Source organism: Rousettus aegyptiacus, unplaced genomic scaffold, assembly GCF_014176215.1.
Source record: "Rousettus aegyptiacus isolate mRouAeg1 unplaced genomic scaffold, mRouAeg1.p scaffold_m13_p_2, whole genome shotgun sequence".
Classification (NCBI taxonomy): domain Eukaryota; kingdom Metazoa; phylum Chordata; class Mammalia; order Chiroptera; family Pteropodidae; genus Rousettus; species Rousettus aegyptiacus.
Genome location: NW_023416295.1, coordinates 30,446,605 through 30,467,119, shown reverse-complemented (window position 1 = coordinate 30,467,119; position 20,515 = coordinate 30,446,605). Strand labels below are relative to the sequence as shown.

The following is a 20,515-nucleotide window of genomic DNA, read 5'->3' as shown; positions in this document are numbered from 1 at the left end:
GTCTCTTTACGGTATTACCAACTTGCTAAGATTCCTTACTCACTACTAAATGAGTATACTGCCAGTCAATCGGACATGTGGGGTACATTTGCTCACTACTGCTGGAAATTCTACAGCCCAGTTTCCAAATGCAGGCATAAACCTAAGAGAGATTTTTTGATATCTGCTTGGAAAACCCCAGCAGGTAATCATTTCATAGCTATTTTCTTTTCAGAGCAGGATACAAATTTGATTCTATTGAAATGCACACTGACAACTGAGTAAGATTTAACACGTTTTCCTACAGTGATTGACTTATACAGGTATCTCACCTTCATGCACAGAAGATGTAACCTCCACTTTAAACTGGAGGTACCCACTCACGTGGTCAGCTGGGAGCCTTCTGCCAAGGTTGTAGCTGAGCATTTGGTCACTGCAAGAAGAGGAATGATTCTTTCATTTTTAGTGCACTGGTGTCGGCCTTCGTCTTCTTCCCATAAGCCGTCCCCCCAAATCACACATATTTCTTTTAAAACTTTCAGACTCATAAGAAAAGGCTCTGTAATAGTATTCATTTGCACAAGTGAATACTTACAAATCCAGGGATAAGGAGAAATCTTGTCATAAAGGAAATTATTAGTAAAAGCAGAAAATGCAATATACTATTATTATATGATTTTTTTTAAGGGCACTAATTCGCTCTCTCACTGCTAAGGGTGACCAGGGAAAGGGCATTTTGAGTCATCAAGGAGCTGTGAAAGGCTTGAAATTATAGTTGTTTTGAGGCTCAGGTGCAAAAGTGTAAAGGGCCTGGTTCCTTAGCATTGAGCACAATAGAAAGCTGGCTTTAGAAAGATATGCACAGGTAAGGGTTATCATGCACAGGCATGGAGGGCACTTTGCTGCCATATTCTGAAGAATGGGAGCCAGGAGTTAAGAGAGAGCAGCATGGAAATGGGCCACATCCCGAAAGCTGCTCCAGCTGTGTGAGCAGCCGGGAGCTGCCGAACCTCATCTTCCTCACCTATAAATTAAGGGGGCTGGAGCTGCTGGCTGTCACTGTGGGGGAGCCTGGCCATCACTGGTTCTCAGACTGGCTTGTTAGTGATACTGATGGGACAGCTGGAGAAACTAGATGTGTCACTTGGAGGTGTGCTGGAGGGGACCACAAGCGGGCCGACCCGGTTCCTGCGCCACCTTGGCCCCAGGCTCATGCTAACGGCCTCCTCAAGGACAAAGTTGTCCATCTTTTTCAATTCCATATTTATTTATCAAAGTCAAATGCAATTTCTTTGCAGCAAGCAACGTTTTTTTCTGAATCTGATTTACATTTAATTAAGGAGAATAACCGAAGTTGTAATACCATCTCTGCTCCCACACTGCCCTCTACTGCCAACTGCAGGAGGAAGACAATGCCTCTACCCAGTGTTTGCACACAGTACAATTTAGAGCCTCTGGTCAGCTCTTGTTAATCTGCCTAATTATTTGTTTCTTCTTTGCTCCCTCCTCAGTACAATTATAAAGAGATGTTATCTGTTTAAAAGAGCACATGCTAATATAAAATCCCTGTTCAGTTCTTATGAATCTCTTTTACTTAATAGGAAAATTTTAATAAAATTATATCCTTTATCTTTTTTCTTCCTTAGAAACACTGCAATAATTTTTTTCTTGATTGATGCTTCTAAAATGCTTTGTTTCCCCAAATTTAGTGTTTATTGTGTGTCACTTATGCTCTGCTAAAAGCTTTGCATGAATCATCTCTTAATCCTCCTAGCAACCCTGGGAGGGTAGTGGGTAGCCCTGTTCTCTAGAGAAGGAAACAAAGGCATAGGGAGGCTAAGTAACTTGCCCAAGGCCAGACAACAATTAAGAAACAGAACCAGGATTAGAACATAAGCTTCAAATGACACAGAAGCCTCTGCTCAGCTGTCACCATATCACAATCTCCTTTACGTACATTCTCAGTGATTCTACGTTGCTTTCAATAGTATGCATTCTAATGACATACATCTACTCCTGGCTCACCTCAATGTGACTGTTATCATAACACTTTTTCTACTTAAACTGGTACTTAAATTTTTTTTTTCTGTAAAGGGATACATAGCATCTGTAACCTGTATTAGACAGTACGAGTATGTTCAATGCTTTCATGTTAGTATTCAAATAATATTATATAATGGCCATAATCTGCATAATAACAGGGGTGTCTTTTTCTATTACCCCTGTCTTTCTAACATTAAAACAGTGCCTGACACACACAGGTGCTCCATCTTCGTCCACTATAGCATGAACCCAGCAGCAAATTACATGAGTCTGCTCTCAATATTGTGGTTCCTCACCCATATCTTTGGACATTCAGTCCTGGAATAATAAAACCTTTATTTCTTTGTTAAAATAAACTGACCCTCCTCTCCTCCTTGACCAATAAATTGTTGCTGTTGACAATGAAGCTTTATAAAAATGATAGATTTTAGCTAGGAAATAAATATTTAGTGGGAATTGTAAGGAAAAAAAACTGCATCCGTTTTGCTCACTATCATATGCCCAATACCCAACACAGTGCTAAACATTTAGTAGACACTATATGTATACACACACACGCGCGCGCGCGCACACACACACACACTTATATCAATTAACAAATGAGTCTTTACTTAAAAAAAGTTTTAACAGGTATTAGTGCTGTTTATTAACCAAATAGACAAAATACTCAATTCAACTATTCAACCTACAAATATCAAAAATCCTCTGTATTTGGAGACTCCGAGTCAAGGTCTTCCTCCTTTGCTGAGTGCCTGTTAAAGGATTCACATGCTTTCTTGTTCTTACCCAGTCTCGTCTGACTCACCCTGCTTCTTGAAGTGATATATTATTGTGAACAACATGTTATATACTATTATGATATATAATTATAAAGAATAAGTGCCAAAGGACTCTCACTACCTGAGACTTTTTCTCACTGATGTAATCAGAGCAAAGCATGGGAAAGCGATGTGCATTTTTGGACAGAATGCTGGCCACTCTGAAAAATGTCGAATTCAAACAAATGCTCTCAAAATAGGTCATTCAGAAGGAGTTCTAGCTCACTCTATAAAACCACACCCTGTAAAACCTCAACTACTTCAGACAGTTGCAGTCTACAAAACACATAAGTAATGAAAAACCAGCATTTTTCAGGATATACCAGTTATTAGATGGAAAGCAATAATCAGATCAGAAACATATACAAATATGTAGTATGTATTGTTCTTATTTAACAAAGCAAATCCCTAAGTATCTGTATCAGAAAATGCCTTTAATGTACTTACACAGAAATATTTTATAATGTTGATATTTATGAATTCATACTGGACTTCTTTCCAGCACATGGAATCCATGACTGGCAGTTCTCTATGTGTCCAGTTCTTTAAAAGACTGAATGAAAAGCCAGCAAGTCAACAACAGTTTGAAGCACTGACAAGGTTTTATTTTTCATTGATCATTCTTACTGGCATACATAAATTGACACTTCTTCCAAATATCATACATATTGTGTAAATTATATAATATATAAATTAATTGGCAGATATATTTCCCATAGTTATTTCTCACTCTTTATAAATTTTCACTGTCTATAAGTCCTCAACATAATTTTTAAAAACCTCCCAAAGTACATTATCTCTACTGGAAGCAGTAATTATTATCCTTAAAAATAACTGTGATTTTCTAGCTTTTATCAGATAAGACAGGCTGCTAGAATTTCAGGATAATATTTATACTTCATGTGGGCTGAATCAATCACAAATTCAATGGTCATTAGTGGCCAGAAAATTAGAATCCATTAGAATTTTTCATTTTCAGATTTTTAAAGAGCCTTAGGGATCATCTGGTCTAAACACTGTATTTTTCAGGTGAGGAAACTAAGGCTCAAGGAAACCGTGATGAATAGTTAATTAGCTGCAGAGTGAGCATGGATGATCCCCTTCGCTCAGCTCCAACTGTATCACATTATTGTCGGTCCCTGAGGTGTTTCAGAGAAACCAAGATTCTAGACCAGACTGATCTGAACTCAAATCTCAGCTCCACCTCTTGCTTGTTAGCCTCAGATTCCTCATCTCTGAAATGGGTATAATCATATTATTTACCTCCCAGAGTTGTTGAGAAGATTACATGAGCTAATGAGTATAACGCACTTAACTCCCAGTATAAGGTAAGCTCTCAGAATCTTTTTTGTTTACTACTACTATAATTACTACTGTTGTTATTACTACTACTGCTGCCACTACTACCGTTACCTTATGTTTATAACGTTCTCCTACAGTCAAAAAGATCTAAGAAGTTGCCCCCTAGTGCCACCTCGGAGCACCAGTGATACTGAGTTTTCTGGTACTTACCATGTAAAAATATATACACCATTTATAATAAGGGAGAGAGGCATGTTTTGATTTCTTAACTACTTTATTCACAACTTACAAAAAGCTCACAGAGAGAAAACACATCAAAAGTAAATTTTAGTTGCTTGATTGAATGCATATGTCTCAGAGCTCTACTATAATATATAATACCCCTTAGAGTCTAGGTCTTGTTTTAAATGGCCCTGAACACCATGGTTTTTGTTTGTCAGGAATAACAAGTTTTCCAGATGGGACTGACCAAGGATTAAGGTGGGGTCAACCTGACACTAGCATCCTGATCTAGGAAGAGGATTTTATAGCAAGATTTCAATATACTCCAAAAAAAAAAAAAAAAAAAAAGAGCACTATGACATTTGATGCTGAAATGCTAGTGGTAGGTATATCTTAGAAAAAATAGATAACCCCCCCCCAAAAAGGTATGTAATTAAAACAAAGGGCTTTTGTCCTGAATATTTTAATGAGTCTACAAGCGCCCTAATTTTTCAAAGAATTATGTTATCACTTCTTATAGGTAAGAAAGTCCTAGGACTGAAAATGAAAGTATCATTTCATTCGCTTCTATACAAACTAATCTCACCAAGATCCCTGCAAGTGATGGCTTATTACCCGATGGCTTGCCGCTCCAGCAGCCTCTGGACTGGAATGGTTAGTTTCCCCAGAAAACGCTTGATGATAGGACGGCTCTTGGCAAATTTGTCTTTAATTTCAATTTCTAAGACATCGGTAAGAAGAGCAAAAAAGGAATATTTCTGAAAACAGAAACAAATAACATGTCGATTCAAAAAAAGATAAATATGAAATTATATCATTTATTATAGAAAATAGTGTCTCTTAAATCCAAGTGACATAGAGTCCACATTGCTAGAAATATCTGCGGTTATTGTCAACCCTTTATTCACTTAGAATCATTAACATTCACAACAATAAAAAGCAACAGTTAAGGATTTACATGACAAAGGAAGCCCCTTCAATCATCCAACCCTTCATGGTTCAACAGTTTTAGGAGATGTTATCAAATATTATATTGTGCACAATATAATTTTAATACTCGCTACATTTATTGTGTTTTAATTATTTTAAATTTAATATCCTGTTATAGGATGGTTTAGAATTAATCAATATATTTGACGAACATCAATCTTAATTCTGATCCCATGGTATTTTGAACATAGATTAAAACACTGCTTCACTTAGTGGTTAAAATAGGAACATCTATGGAATACGATGGTTTACCTGGTAAATATTAAAATAAAACAATGTTTAAATGGAAATTACTTAATTTAAAAGGCACTTAGGGTCGTTTCTTCTTATACAGGACAGAAAGATACAAGTATGAGGTTAAGATAAATTATTTAAGAATATCATTGGAGAAAATAGCACTAGATATTAATAGGATATAAAATAAATATAAAGAAATCTATCCATTTACGAAGACTTTCAGATATATTACCTCCATTTTGTCTTTACAAAGGTAAAATTTTCTTTTTAACAATGAGGATCTCAGAAAAAGTAAGTGATGGAGCCTACAATCTAACCCAAATAATTTTCCTCCTTTTCTGCCAGTATCCACACAGCCACATTGATGAGAAAGTGTTAGCCAGCTTTACATCTAAGGATCACTAAGTTTATTTAGTTGTAACAATTAAAGTTCTCCAAAGGGCCATGCAGTTTAGTTATTTGCTTAATGAGAAAGCACTTGCCTAGAATAAGAGAGATAAATTTAAGCACTATTTCTACCTTGAATAGTTACATAAACACTTTAAGCTTCGGTTTCTTAAATATAAAAATGGAGAAATGATAATCTCATCCCTTACATTCCCACCTTATCAGGCTTGCAATGGTAACATGGTTGAGAATTTTGTAAATATTACATATGAAGGAAATAAAGTTACCACTAGTATCATTACTATATCCACTATATGCCTTCTTGAGTTCATGCTGAGAAAATATTGTCTTCTAGGCTTCTAATGTGTTAAATTAGGTGGCACACCTTTAAAAGTTATTTACAATTCGGAGATAGTAGAAACTAGTCTTTAAAACCAGGAACATTCATAAAAGCAGATGAACGTGCATTTACCTATTTAAACAACCATAAGAACTGCTCAGGAGAAACATCTTCCTATGTCAGCTAGTCTCAAATAGCCATATTTTTTCTCCAATTGGTTTTAGATCCCCTGAATTATCTCCCTCTCCAATGAAAAATAGATATATTTCAACATTGTTAGAACATATTATTGTCATTAAACATTTAGGGAATGATTTAATTAATTGTGTAACTCCTATGCTAATAAAGCTTTACCCAGAAACACTCTAATACTAGTATGTGAAATGTGTCTTGGAGCCCCAAGAAGTGGCTGAAGAGCTCACACTTTGCTCACTAGGTGAGAAATGACATCTCTTTGTTCATTCTTTGACTTTCTGTAGTGCTAATGAGAAAACCCTTTGCTTGATTTCACTGATATGGTTCACTAAGATGACTGGTAGCATAATGTAGCTATTATGCAGTTTAAAGTACCATCAACACAGTCTGGCTTCACTCGAGGTGACAACTGTTTGAATGGCTCGCTTAATTAACTGAAATCTAGAAATCCAAAAAACATTTGCAAAAGCCTATAGGCAGAGAAATTCCTATAATTTGTACTGAATATATGCTTTAACAAAATATCAAACTTTTAAATAAAAACAGGTTTTTCTGATTTTTATCACTGTGTCAAGGTTCAATACGGCTCTATAAGGCACTATTACTGATCCTGTCCTTCAAATTTTGATATTTTGTTTACTGTAAACTTTTTGCATTGATTTTGATTTTTAAAACATATTGCATTAAAGTATTTATTGTGATGGTTGTGTCTTTTGGCATCCTTTATATTGTGCACCTGAGGTGAGTGCCTCACATGCCTCATCCTAGATCGGCCACTGCTGGAAGGAAATATCTCATTCTCAATATCTCATACCCTCTTCCTAACAGATCCCTTAGGCACCTCAACCATCTTGCCCATATCCATAAACAGCTCAGTGATGCACAGAGTCTAGAGAAAAGAGACAGAGCTGGCCGACTTCCTTACCTCCCGGTGCCAAATTGGATTAGTGGTGTTACTGATGATAGTAGACCTTCTCTCCTGCCCATGGTGGGCACAAGTGGGGAAACTGCTCTTCTTCCCTGGCTGAATGGACATCTTAAGGTAAGGGTCAGGATTGAAGAACATCCCTTTCTTTAGCCCAACTGCTCTTAGATCTTTAAAGAAAGAGAAAGACAGAGAGGAGGGAGGGAAGAGAGACAGGGAGGAAAAGAGACAGAAGGACAAGCAGCTCAATGACAATTTGTTCTTAAATACTCACACAGGAAGCTCTAAACAGAAACTATTTGGTAAAACAATAACAAAGTTATTCATACCATGATTGACAAATGAAGAAGAGTGGGTTATGACTAATCCCAGCACAAGGGTCTCCTAAGAGGCTGCAAAAATGAAGCCAAACTTTTACTACCACCTTACACATCTAAAGTGACTTCCTGGGAACCATTTTGATTCTAACATGTATGTCTTCACCAGCTTTTTCTATGTGGTTTGGCAACCAGCATTTCAAACATTGTCTTGAGAGAGATCCTTAGTAAATAGTTCATTTGAATAAAGAAAACCAATATGATCCTTCATGAAAAAATAATGAATCTTCTATGTACGTATATGAAATATATTGACCTGAGTTTAATTAGGGATGAAATTTCAATGTTCACAGTCAGTTGTACCACATTTAAAATGTCATATATGCTCTAAAAATAAAATGAATGTTAGGGAAAAAAGAAAGACTGAAAATATTTTTAAATTTTGATTTCTACCTGCTCGCTATATTAAATAATTGTTAGGTTACTTTTTCAACAGCCTCTTATGTAACTTAAATATCTGATGAATGTCCCTTAACTCATCTGAGATTCACCAATTGTTATTTCACACTACACAAGCTAATGAGTGTTCTGGCTAAAGTCTGGTTAATGAAGAGAAAGACACTTTTTTAATGGCCAGACCAGCGAATATAAAATATCAGGAAATAAAGCTGGCTTTACTGAGTCCTCAATGCCTTTCTGAGAATGTCAGTTTGAATTAGGACGGCATAAGAGCCAAGTGATCTTAAAAGCTTCTGGAAGAATAGACTGTTTCTAGATAACCTTATGCAGTTATGATCAGCGTAGGTAGGCCCTGACCTGTGGTTCAGACAGAAATTCTTCAGTTGGCCTCTGAACCTTCGAAGACCTTTGGATTACCCAGATCATCTGGGAAGAGACCCTGTGGAGCAGGGGTCCCCATAGAGTCACTAGGAATCTGGCTGCACAGCAGGAGGTGAGCTGCAGGCAAGCCAGTGAAGCTTCATCTGTATTTGCAGCCGCTGCCCCATGCTAGCATCACCACCTCAGCTCCACCTCAGATCATCAGGCATTAGAATCTCATAGGAGCACCAGTCCCTGGTGCCAAAAAGGTTGAGGACAGCTGCTATAGACTGACCCTAAATTATAGGAGGTCACCAAGGTTATCCTACTCAATCCCGTTTCTGAAATACAAAGTGCTTCTTAGAAGGACAGAAATGGCCTGGAGTTGCGCATATAACCATATTCCCTAGGGAGTGCTCCCTGGAGGGGCCTCATCTCTTTGTCTAGGCCGAAAAGAGCTTATGGCCTAGATATCTGCATGATGCAAACAGACCAGGACTGTCTAATGACACATAACAGGAAGTAGAAGGAAGCAGTTTAATATGTCGACAAAGATTGAAAATTTAACCAAGATAACTTTATCTTAAGAATACTGCATAAAACAGAGTAAGGTCTTTGATCTGAAAACCAGTGGGAGAAGGGAAAGATGAGAAAAGAACTAACAGGCACTTCAGAGAAGCTGCTGTCATTTCATTAGCAGTAGAGGTTCCCATTCCTGGCACTAACTAAACAGTCATTATTAATACAGCACTTGCATCGGACTATCTATTTAATAATGCTACATGTTTTCACTTGGCTTTATTTAGCATAAAATGGCCTGGAGAGGAAAAACGAAATTTACTTATTTATTTTCCTACCTCTCTTAATTATGCTAGCCTCAGACTCAAAGACAGAAGAATGATATTCTTCAGATATTAAATCTACTTCTAAACAAGAGAGTTCTTTGCAGTAAATAAGAAGAGTAACATGAACAGAAATGGCTGCCGCAAAGTCTGACAGGGCTAAATTATTCATGTAAAATATTCCTTTGAACAAAAAGAATTCCACCAGAAGATTAAGCCATTGTGATGAGAGAAGCCACTGTTAGTTAACCCTCATACCAAACTTCTCCGCAAGGGACCCTGTACAAATAAATCTTCATTAATAAATACAATAAACTACAAATTATCTGTAGTCTGATTATTCAATCCCCTTTAGGCATCTCATTTCTGTTCTTGTTTCTCTCTTTTGTCTTCAATATATTTTACTGCTCATTAATATCCACATCTTTGAAAAGACCAATGAAGGACTCAAAGTCACAAGGTATATAACATGTTAAATATCTAGTTTAAAGTCTTACCCAGAGAAGAAATTTAAGATAATAATCAAAACACAGTTTTGGTTCTGCTGTTGAGTTTGATTATTTGTGTTCCTACTTATCCGTAGATAATCAAGAGTAGAGCATTTGCAGACAGCCATTCTACCGTGCTTAAATACTCTTAGATAAATAGTATCATTTACTATCAATATGCTGCAACCAGATAATTTTTTTTAGAATTACCATCACAGGAGTACTTTCATTTTCTATGATTTTAGCCATTTCTGTATACCATCTGCAAATATCTGACTATATAGTAGGAAATAGATTTTTAGCTAGCTGCTATGTGTATTAAGGTGGAATGTTGAAAGAGTTGTGTTTACAGAAGAAATATGTGGCTGTGCCCCAAAGCTTATTTCCTGCTATGTCCTGGGATTTTCATCTTCTAGATGGTCACTCCCCCACGGTGAGTTAATTAACACCCCTATGAAGTCAAAATCAATATGCATATCATATTTAGAATGATACTGCTCGCTTGGCAGCACAGGAAATGCTTCTAAATAAGAAAAGCATGGTGTTTGTGGTCAAATTAAATTTCTCGGCCATGGAGGTTGGCTAATTCTTCCCAAGCTATAAAGGAAGGATATGTGCACCTGCAGCCCCGCAGGACTGCGAAGGCCTAAGGCACAGGTGGCTAACTGAAATGTTTTCAGGAGACAGACATAAGGCAGGTAGGGCAGTAGTGTCACAGGTAGAAGTACTTTTAAGTGCCTTTCTAAATACTTTTTAAACCTTGGAAGTTCCAACCAAAACATAGTTAGTTATTGGCCAAATTTGAACCAAAAGCCACAAGTTTACCATCTCTGAGATTTACCAGAGAAAGAAAACAAAAAAGGCTTGCATAGTAAGTTACCTCATGGTGGGGGGGGGGCAGGGGAGAAGAAGGAACATGCTAGACTAGACACGGATACTCAGAAAGCCATTGGCTGGCACTGAACTACTGGGCGCACTTCTGTCTTATGTGATAATTATGCATCATTGCAATGTCTATTTTCAAGATTAGACTTTTAACTCTCACTCTTGAGAATGTCTATTTCCATTCACATTTTTTTGCAACCAAGAAAGTAAATCTAAATTAAATTTCAGAAGCACTACACTGACGGAAAAATGTAAACAAAACATCTTACAGTGACAGACATCTGTTAGACTTATTTTTATATATATATATTGTAGAATAGTTGTCTGTTTTAAAAGTCCATTTCAAATACTGATTTTCTTAAGAGTATTCGTGACTTTATGACTGACAATTTTTTAAAATAGTGGCTTTCAAACTTTTTTGATAGTGACCTACATATTAAATACATTTCACATTAAAACCTAGTATACACATAAACTGGTGTATATATTGTGTGTGTAAAAATTTTCAAGTTTTATAAACCAATGACCTATGGAAAAAATCTTTCCTTTTGTTGGTAAATGTTATTTTTTTCTGTTCTTTTTTATTTTAATTGCTAGTTTCAACTAAATTAATCTTATAAACAATGAAATGGTTCCAGTCACAACCTGAAAAGCTTTGGTTCTATGATAAACAAAAAAGCAATCAGAATATTTTACTAGGCAAAAAAAGGTCTCATTCACTTTCTAATTTTTCTGTGTATTCCTCCACAGAAATAGGAGTATTCTTTGGCTTTTTTTCCCCCCACTCTCCTAATTTTTCCAATCTCTAGATTAGGTAAGTACAACTTACTTCCAACTCATCATCAAAGCCCTGCAGTGGGTTTAGCACATTATATTACAGGTTTTTAAAACACATGTTACATTACAGATTTTTATAGTATGTAGCTATAGTCTTTTTATCACCAGAACACTTGGTAGAAGAAATAATTTCTGAGTTTATCGATAATCTAATTTTATCAAGGTAGAGATATACTTGAATTTCAGAGGCATTACCCCCTCCAGTAAAATAAATAACTAGTTTACATATCATATGTGAGAATCTATAGAAAGAAGTGATTATTCACGCCTGTGAAACTGCACACTTTCAAACTGGACATCATGCTTAAAGGCATCCTTACCTGACAACGTAAAGCTAACGAGCTTCCGAGAATGCTGACTGCCCGAAGCACCTCCTTCCATGCCTTCTGCCCCCATCTGCAAAGAGAAAACATGTTCTGCACTTTCACAGGAGTATAATGCTACTCATCCATCCTAGGGAACCATACATGTTTGCAAATAGGATGATTTTGTATCAAACATGTATTTAGTATATGCCTTTTCACATGCTACAAATCTTGGAATTGAGACACAAATGTAGATTTCTTAGAGATGAGAGAAAGGATTATACCCAAACTTAATCTCTACCCAAAATGAAACCAATGTGAGCTTCCATATTGCTTGGGCTATGACTCAATTTACTTTATGTCCTTTTATTTCTTTGATAAGAATATAGTTAATATGTAATAAATGTATGTTATATTACTATTACTATATTAAAACATTATTTTATTTAAAAATCAAACATCAAATTCCTTCAGATTTGTTAGGAAAACCTGGAATAAACTAAGGAGATGATTTATATCAGAGTCATCCGTGTATATGTAAAATTATCCTCTCACCAAATATTTCTGAGTGGCCACGTGGATGTCCCATTGCTCTATACAGATTCCTACTTTATTGTGCTACAGGTACCTGGCACATGCTATTATAATTAGCTATAATAATACTCTGCAATGCTATTGTACTAATTATTGTATTGTGAAGCTTTTTCCTAAAACCCTTTGAGTAAATTATATTTCACTTGAATCCGGTCATAGCAGATTTAACCACATAGTAGACTTAACCTTCTTTCAATTTATCTACAATTAGTGCTCAATTTATGGTACACTAGTAAAAAAGACTTTTGTGGCTCTCTAAAAAACAAAGTCCACAATACTGTAAGAGAGAATTGAAAGCAGAATATATTTTGAATAGTTGGGAAATAGAAACTATATTTTAATTCTAACATTTAGGTTAAACTCTTCTATCTTATCTTTGTGGCACTCCCACACTCCAATTAAAATCATATGCCACAAAGAAATAAAACTTTCACTAACACAAGAAAAGTTGAAAAATTTTTAAATAAATTCCATTCAATTTTTTCAAATATAAATTTCTACTTCCTTCTCTACTTCCTGTAACTTAGTCAAACTATTTTCTGTGACACTTCTTCCTGATTGTTTCACATGTCATTTGCAATATGCTAGGGTACCATCTTCTATTTCATTCTATCCAAAAAACCAGCTCCTTGAGGACATTGAGTTGGCACTCAACAGGTATGTATGGTGTACTATATTGTGTAATATCTCTCTGCCTCATCACCCCCAGGTTAACTAAAGCAGTGATAACAGCAAACTGGTCAGACAACTGATCGCTGTCACAATCTAATCCTGCTTTAACCACACAAAACTCCAGATTACAGAGCAGTAAACAGCGACATTGTACAGACCCTCTGCAGCCTGCCCCTCCTGTGCCCTGGGTAAGCCAGACATCTGATAAACCATGGCCTCCCCTTAAATGGATACTGCTCCATGAGTTGTACCACCCCCGAAGACATGACGTCTCTTCCTGCTAAGGGATACTCAAATTAAGTGAGCTAAATAAAGACAGACTAGAGTCTGTCTTTATTTAAAACCTATTTAAAATATTATAAGATATAATAGAAACAAAAGAAAATGTCCTTGAATCCTCTTTTTTAAATATAATTCATTCTGGAAAAAGGCTAATGTGAAACAATTCTTACAGAATTCAGAGATAAAGTTTCCTTTACTACAATCATGGCAAAACGCTCATCTGAAATAATACTGAAAGAATTCAAGTTTATCACTGATGACAAAAAAGCCAGGAAAGACCAAACATTACCACTAGATATAGGGACATCAGTGATAATAAACACATCTGCACTCACTGTTTAGGGAGTTTTTTAAATAAACTCATTCCATAGATTCATTCCAGGAAAACCCAGAAGCAACACTGTCAACCAACTATGGAAACAATACATGGTAGTGAGTGATGGTAGCCTTTATCGGTCCCTGAAGCCAAAGGATTTCCTGTTCCAAGTGTCTGAGATACATATCACTGTGTACTCTGATAAATGACAATGACGTCAAAGTGCCCATGACAGAGAAAACACAACGTTTTTTATCTTTAACTCACTGCAAAAGGATATATGAGAAAGGAGACCATACGATTAGGATGGTAGCTTATTTCCTACCCTACAGAGTTACTTAGTTATTTCTTCCAGGTCTATACTTTGCAATTGGTCATGGAATAATCACACTAAATGAGCTTTGCGAATATCAATGTTGTTATTCAGTCTCAGTAACTCAAAACATGTCATATTCCTGGGTAAAATATAAATAGAGCACTCACCCTCCACAATGACGTGTTCATATGATACAGCCTCTCAATTTTGGAAGTTAAGTCTCAAGCTTGGTCAGAAATGTACTGGCCACCAATTCTATTAGCCTTTGAACCACGATATTCTATTCTAATTGCCAGTGCTATATCAATGAAACTTTTAAGGTACTCTAAAACCTGTCTGAAGGAAATTAATTATCTTCAAACTATCCACAGGATTTGACAGAGTAACATCAATGCAAAAATCAATGGAATGAGATCAGTGGTCACCGGGGTGTGAATGCTGGCTCACTTCTGTGATATCTGATCACTGAAATTGCTTAAGTCTCAAAAAACGTAAATCCAGAAAATCATGTTTGAAAGCTATTGTCTAATCTCACACACAGTTAATTTTTCAAAGGTTTTATTACACCCCCACACTTGTAGCTCCATAATTTTTCTTTTTACAATGTTAATTAAACACATTCCACTGCTTACTCTGTGACATGGCAGAGTTTGAAGTCCAAAATTGTTATTCTCCTTGTAGCCTCCAAAGTCTTTATATAGTAAATGGGGTTATTTTTTTATATCCTATACCATGTTTAATACAATGGTTATTCAAATATAATTCAAATGTGAGAAGAGTACTTAGATATTTAATATTTCGTACATACTGTTCCCTCTACCTAAAATGCTCTTCCTTCTCTCTTTTCACCTCAGTAGCTCCTATGTGTCCTTTAGATTGTCTTGCAAACATACTTTCTTCAGGGAAGCCTTCTAAGACCTTTCTGATCAGGATAAATCCTAGTAGCATGTGCTCTGATAGTCCCACTTTACTTCCTCTCCTAGTAATTTCCACTCACATAAATTATTTTAATTGATGTCTCTCTCCCCCAGCTGACCAGTGTGAACAAGGACTGAGTATTTGCTTATCATTTCATCTTTAGTGGTGGGTGAAATGTCTGCTACTTAGCTGACACCCAGCAAATATTCGTTTGAATGAACAAATGAAAGGGAAAGACTGATTGGTACAGCATTCGTGGGTCTGGACAATTGTAAAATGCCATCTGCAAAGATTACTTTCTGAATTTCAGGCTGTCAACCTGGCCACTTGCCTATATCCAAAAATGCATGCATCTATAAATTTATATACACACACATACACACACAATGTTATAAAGATTTCATATTATGGAAGGCAATATTTTTCTTCTCTATTTTCACAACATGATTTTTACTGACTTATAAAAACTGCAATGATCTACGTATCTTACACTCTTAGACTCACTCCAACTATCTGAGTCCAACCACCCATGTACAATGGAGTATGTCTTGTGAAACTCTAAGATCCTAATGTTAATGGATAGAGCAAAAAAAAATCACAAAATTGTGAAAAGTAATCCTTAGGAAAGTACCATGTTGGAAATGGACATACTTTCTTTCAAACGTCCAACAAAACTAATATCCTCCAAAACTAAATTAAATATCTCTCTCTTTCTACTGAGGACCTGGTGAAGAGGTTTGGCCTTCACTGAGTGGCCATGTTATACCAAAAATATGTGTGGTATTTTTAGACACTAGGCCCTAACTCAGCATTGAGAGGGATCTAGCCTAAGGCTTCCTGAGGAAATAGCATATTCCTGATCCCCATCTCATTCTTTATTTGGGTAAAAGCTTAAGTTGACTTGGCAGGTAGAATCCACACTATTTAAATCATTATTTTTCTCCCTTTACCCACTGAGCTCATGTAAAGTAAATTCACATAAGCTTCAGTGTCACTATTTCCTACCAATCTGTCACCCAGACAAAGGTTAAAAACCTTCCCATGGTGGTGCCCTCACTAATTTGCTTCATGAGTGGTTTCTCTGAAGAGTTGACTACATACAGAATTGTTATAAATCAAATCATACTTGCCCACTGATTTATATTGTAAATGCAGGTAAACCAGCTGTAAGTTATTTCCTTTACTAAAGCGGTGCCCACACTATCTTGCACTTCCTTTTTCATTATTCCCCATAACCCTGTCAGAGCTGCAAAAATAGAAATCGCGGCCCTGGAGACGTGGCATGGAAGCCCCACAACCAGGGGCACTCACCATCACAGCAGGGTTCTTCACGGTGATGCAGGGCGTGGTGGCTCGCAGGGCTCCACTAATGCCGTGGTAGTATTTAAAACAGATTTTTATCTCCGCTGCAAATCGATTGGAGAAAAGCAATAATTTAAACATAGAAACAAGTCATTTAGTAATAAACTGAGGAAACTGGCTATGCCACCTCTCGGAAAATCCCGCTCGTGGATGGTTCTTTGAACTATCCCTTCTTTTCTGATCAAAAACAACAGATTGATCATGCCATTTCCTATTTAATTTTATGTACCTCTCTGGAATTTTCTAAGAATGATCCCAAATATATTAGAAAAATAATGCGCAAAAACATGCCAAAATTTAAACAGTGTAGAAATAAGAGTAAGACTAGCTATGATTTACTGAAGGGCTCCACGATGTACCAGATGCAGTGGTGTGTCTCGGTTCACATTGTTATTTAACCTTCACACCAACTTTGGGAGGCAGAAATCCCTGTCCCCATGTTGCAGATGAAGTGTTGAAGTTTGCAGAAGATCAGACAAACAGGAAACGACAGGAGTTGAGGACTCAAACTCAATCTGTTAAATTCCAAAGCATTCACTCCTAACCCCTACAATGTAGGCAGGTTGTAGCTGTCCACGGAAATAGAAAAAAAGCAGCTTAACAAGTATGATAAAATACTGCCATACACAATGTAGCGATAGCGTCTGGGAATCTGTATTATTTTAAATTTCCAAGCAACGAATGCAGCCACTAGACAGAGATCAAATTTAGGAACTACTGGTATATTTAGACCAGTATGTGATAGATGGATAGGTATAGGTATAGGTGTAGGTATAGGTGTAGGTGTAAGTGTAGGTATAGATAGATATAGACATAGATATAGATATAGATATAGACGATATAGATATAGATATATAGATATAGACGATATAGATATAGGTGTAGATAGATATATGTTGATATATATCCTGTGGATACACACATATACACATACAAAAATACACACAAATCAGTAGATATGTATTTTTATATATATGTTTGTATTTTATGTATGTTATACATGTACAGTGTGTGTGTGTGTGTGTGTGTGTGTGTGTGTGTGTGTGTGTGTGATTTGAACTTGATAAAAAGCAATACGAATGTCAGGAATGTCAGTTGTTGATTTTGAAAAGTACAGATTCAAAGGCAATGAAGCCAGAATATGTCGAAGATAAAACACATGGACACTGGAATTTCTCTATATAGAGAGCATCTGAGACATTGAAGTGTCACTACAGAATGCTTTTTTCCCAAAGCGTCATTCAATATAGGCAATGACACTCAGGGGCAGCCCCAGGGAGTCCTAACCTACAAAAGTCACCTGGATTATTAAAGTCACGATATTTTCCCAAAGAAGTTAATCTTCCACTGACTCTCCTGACTGTACCAAACAACTTCCTACAGTGTATTTAGTTCACTTATTTTAAGTGAAAAAGATAATGATTAAAAATCCTTTTTTAGGGATTTATATTATTACGCATTTCTTATCAATAATGAAATACTAAAAAAAAGTCTGTCACGAGGTAAAATATTGAGTCTTTCCATTATGTATGTTAATCACTAAGCAGTAATTCAAAATTTAGTTAGCAATGTCAAGCAAAAGATTTTTATCATGTACCCACCACAACAAATGACCAACACTACGCCGGACAGTGCAAGGGAATCAAAGAAAGATTTCTGGAGTAGCGGGTGATTTATAGTATAGCTGTTGAGATGACAATCACAGGATTGACAAAATCCTGAAGACAAACACTAAAAAGGAAAGGTAGAAGGCTGTGGAGACCACAGAGAAGATGGGTGAGGACACGGCAGAATCAGAAAGCCTCACAAACAAACAGGTCAGGACTCAAACCTACAGAGGAGAGAGATGGGGGTAGAGAGGTTAGAGTGATGAGTGGCAAAAGAGGGAAGCAGGAATTATTAGCACGCTGCGTTTGAAGAAGAGTAAGATGATCTACGCGGGAATTCTATCTTTACGATTACTTCAATTCCCTGAGAACGCCCCATAAATGTCTTTCCTGAATATTAGCACAGGTGTTTAATTACTACTGAAATAGTAATAGCTGTGCAGATATGAGGAAACCTTACTTTTCCACTTGCTTTCTTCCAGGACCAAGAGCATGTTTTCTGCAAGAACATGCACAAGGCCTGTTAAAGCGGAACGAGCTCAGCAATGAGCATGAATGTGCAGTTCTGTGGGCATGAGTTTGTTAGTGTCACACTCTACATGCTGGAGACGAGCAGTCTGTGAATCTGCTTGTAGTGGTGTCTCAAAGAACAGATCAATGGTTAGGGAGAAGGAGCTCATTTTCAATAAGAAGTGCATTTTTATAAGCCACCTTCTCTGGACTCTTTCAAGTTAGGATGCCATTTCTTCTTTTCTAAGGTTCTAATTGTCAGCTTATTTTTATTTGTTGGATATTGACAGCAAGGCCAACTTTGCTAGCTGACTCATTTTGGGTGTTATTTCTTTCCTTACTACGATAAAAATTTCCAATCTCTGTGACAAATTAGAACCCCCAAAACTATAAAATAAACTTATTCTGAATTGTGCAAAGCAGATTTTATGGACACCAACACACTGCAGAGCTGACAGATATAAATATAGATGACAGACATAAATACAGATGCTGTCTAACTTACCCCACCCGACCTCTCAATTTTTTTAAAGTTCCACATCATGAGCTCAGAGGATCAAGCAAAATTTCATTATGCTATGAAGTCCCCTTACGTCTGCTCCAGACAGACATGGGGTAAAAAAAAAAAAAAAAAAAAAAAAAAAAAAAGTCTAAAAAAACATGGACTATACTTCTAAACACTGATATAAATACCACCTGAGGTTTTTCCATTGAATGGACATGGAAAGGATAGAGATGTGTGGTGTTGGGGGAGGCCTCATTCCAATTAATGAAGATAAACTTTTTATAAAGAAAAATCTTTCTATAATTCCTATTCACTAGGACATTGGCTTTTACAAATTTTCTCAGTCCCTAAAAAAACACATTACTAAATATTTCCAGTTTTGAAATCATGTAACACCATACCTCCAATTTTGTGAAGGAAGAATTAAGGCGGAAATGCTAAATTAGAGGAGAAAAGAAAAAGAAACCTTACTTTTTTCTTCATTTCCAATTTCTAGCTTCAATGTCAAGCCCATTTCTATTAAATACTAGAGTGAGGGGTAAAGAAAAACACTTGTTGAGACAGAGAGAGTTACTATACTCTAATCAGCCAGGGTATTACAAACATTTAACACTTTTGAGGGGAGAAAGAAAATCAATTGTGGCAAATGAGATACTCTATAAATGGTCCCCGCCCCCCCCCCCCCACACACACACAATGTTCCAGGTTACAGGAGCATATGATACTGACTTCTTCCCAGGTGATCACACAAACCCCATAATATGAATCTGCATACTCTATCAAGAGGCAATCCTTCCTAGCAGTCTTCAGAATTTGGGAGCAAGTAGAAAGGGTTTTACCTCTCCCCCTGAAGTTCAGTTGGCAGTATTTCTCTGCTAGATCAAACTCTTAAACCCTGAGATCCTTTCAAAGGAAGAATCACATTGAGAGTAAACCTGGCCATTTCCTATTCAATTTCTCCCCATATTCTTTTATCATTTATTTTCTCATAACTTAGTAATGCCTGCTGGGCCAATGTTGGAAACTAAAGAAATGTAGAAAAAGGCAAGAAAAACAAATCACCTGTAATCTCGCTCCCAGAAACAACCTTTGATCACATTTTGGCTAATATCCTTCTTTTTTTCCCCTATATGCTATGATTTTAGTTAGAATTGTGCTGTATGTAACTGCTTTCTCCCCTCACTTATTGACATTCCATGAGCATTTTCTCTTAAAAATTACATTCCATTTAAGGTTTAAAGAAAGAATCTAGCAAGGAATTGAACTATGAAAAGAAGATATTCCTTAGGGGGCAGAAACAGAATTAGAGAAAGCTCTAGAATGCTAACCTATCGGAAAAACGTGGAAGAAATTATCTGATGCCTTTAATGACAATTCAAAGTAATAGATGTTAATTTTTTAAATAACTTTTTATGTCATATACGTTTTATATACTTTCATGAAGATATGCTTACAATAGGTTTCTATTTTACCAAACCTAACCTTATATTTTAAGGTTTAAT

General features: G+C 36.4%; 1 protein-coding gene across 3 annotated transcripts in view; it reads right to left on the bottom strand.

The window, feature by feature from the left end:
- The window catches only part of HECW2 (HECT, C2 and WW domain containing E3 ubiquitin protein ligase 2), a 320,650-nt gene that overhangs the window by 109,551 nt on the left and 190,584 nt on the right, over positions 1-20,515 (bottom strand). For all 3 annotated transcript variants that reach the window (XM_036237069.1, XM_036237068.1, XM_036237070.1), the window contains 5 exons: positions 16,341-16,435; positions 11,947-12,022; positions 7,439-7,608; positions 4,980-5,122; positions 312-412 (listed from right to left, as the gene is read on the bottom strand). In XM_036237069.1, the coding sequence (XP_036092962.1) occupies positions 312-412; positions 4,980-5,122; positions 7,439-7,608; positions 11,947-12,022; positions 16,341-16,435 (585 nt within the window). The remainder of the gene's footprint in view (positions 1-311; positions 413-4,979; positions 5,123-7,438; positions 7,609-11,946; positions 12,023-16,340; positions 16,436-20,515) is intronic.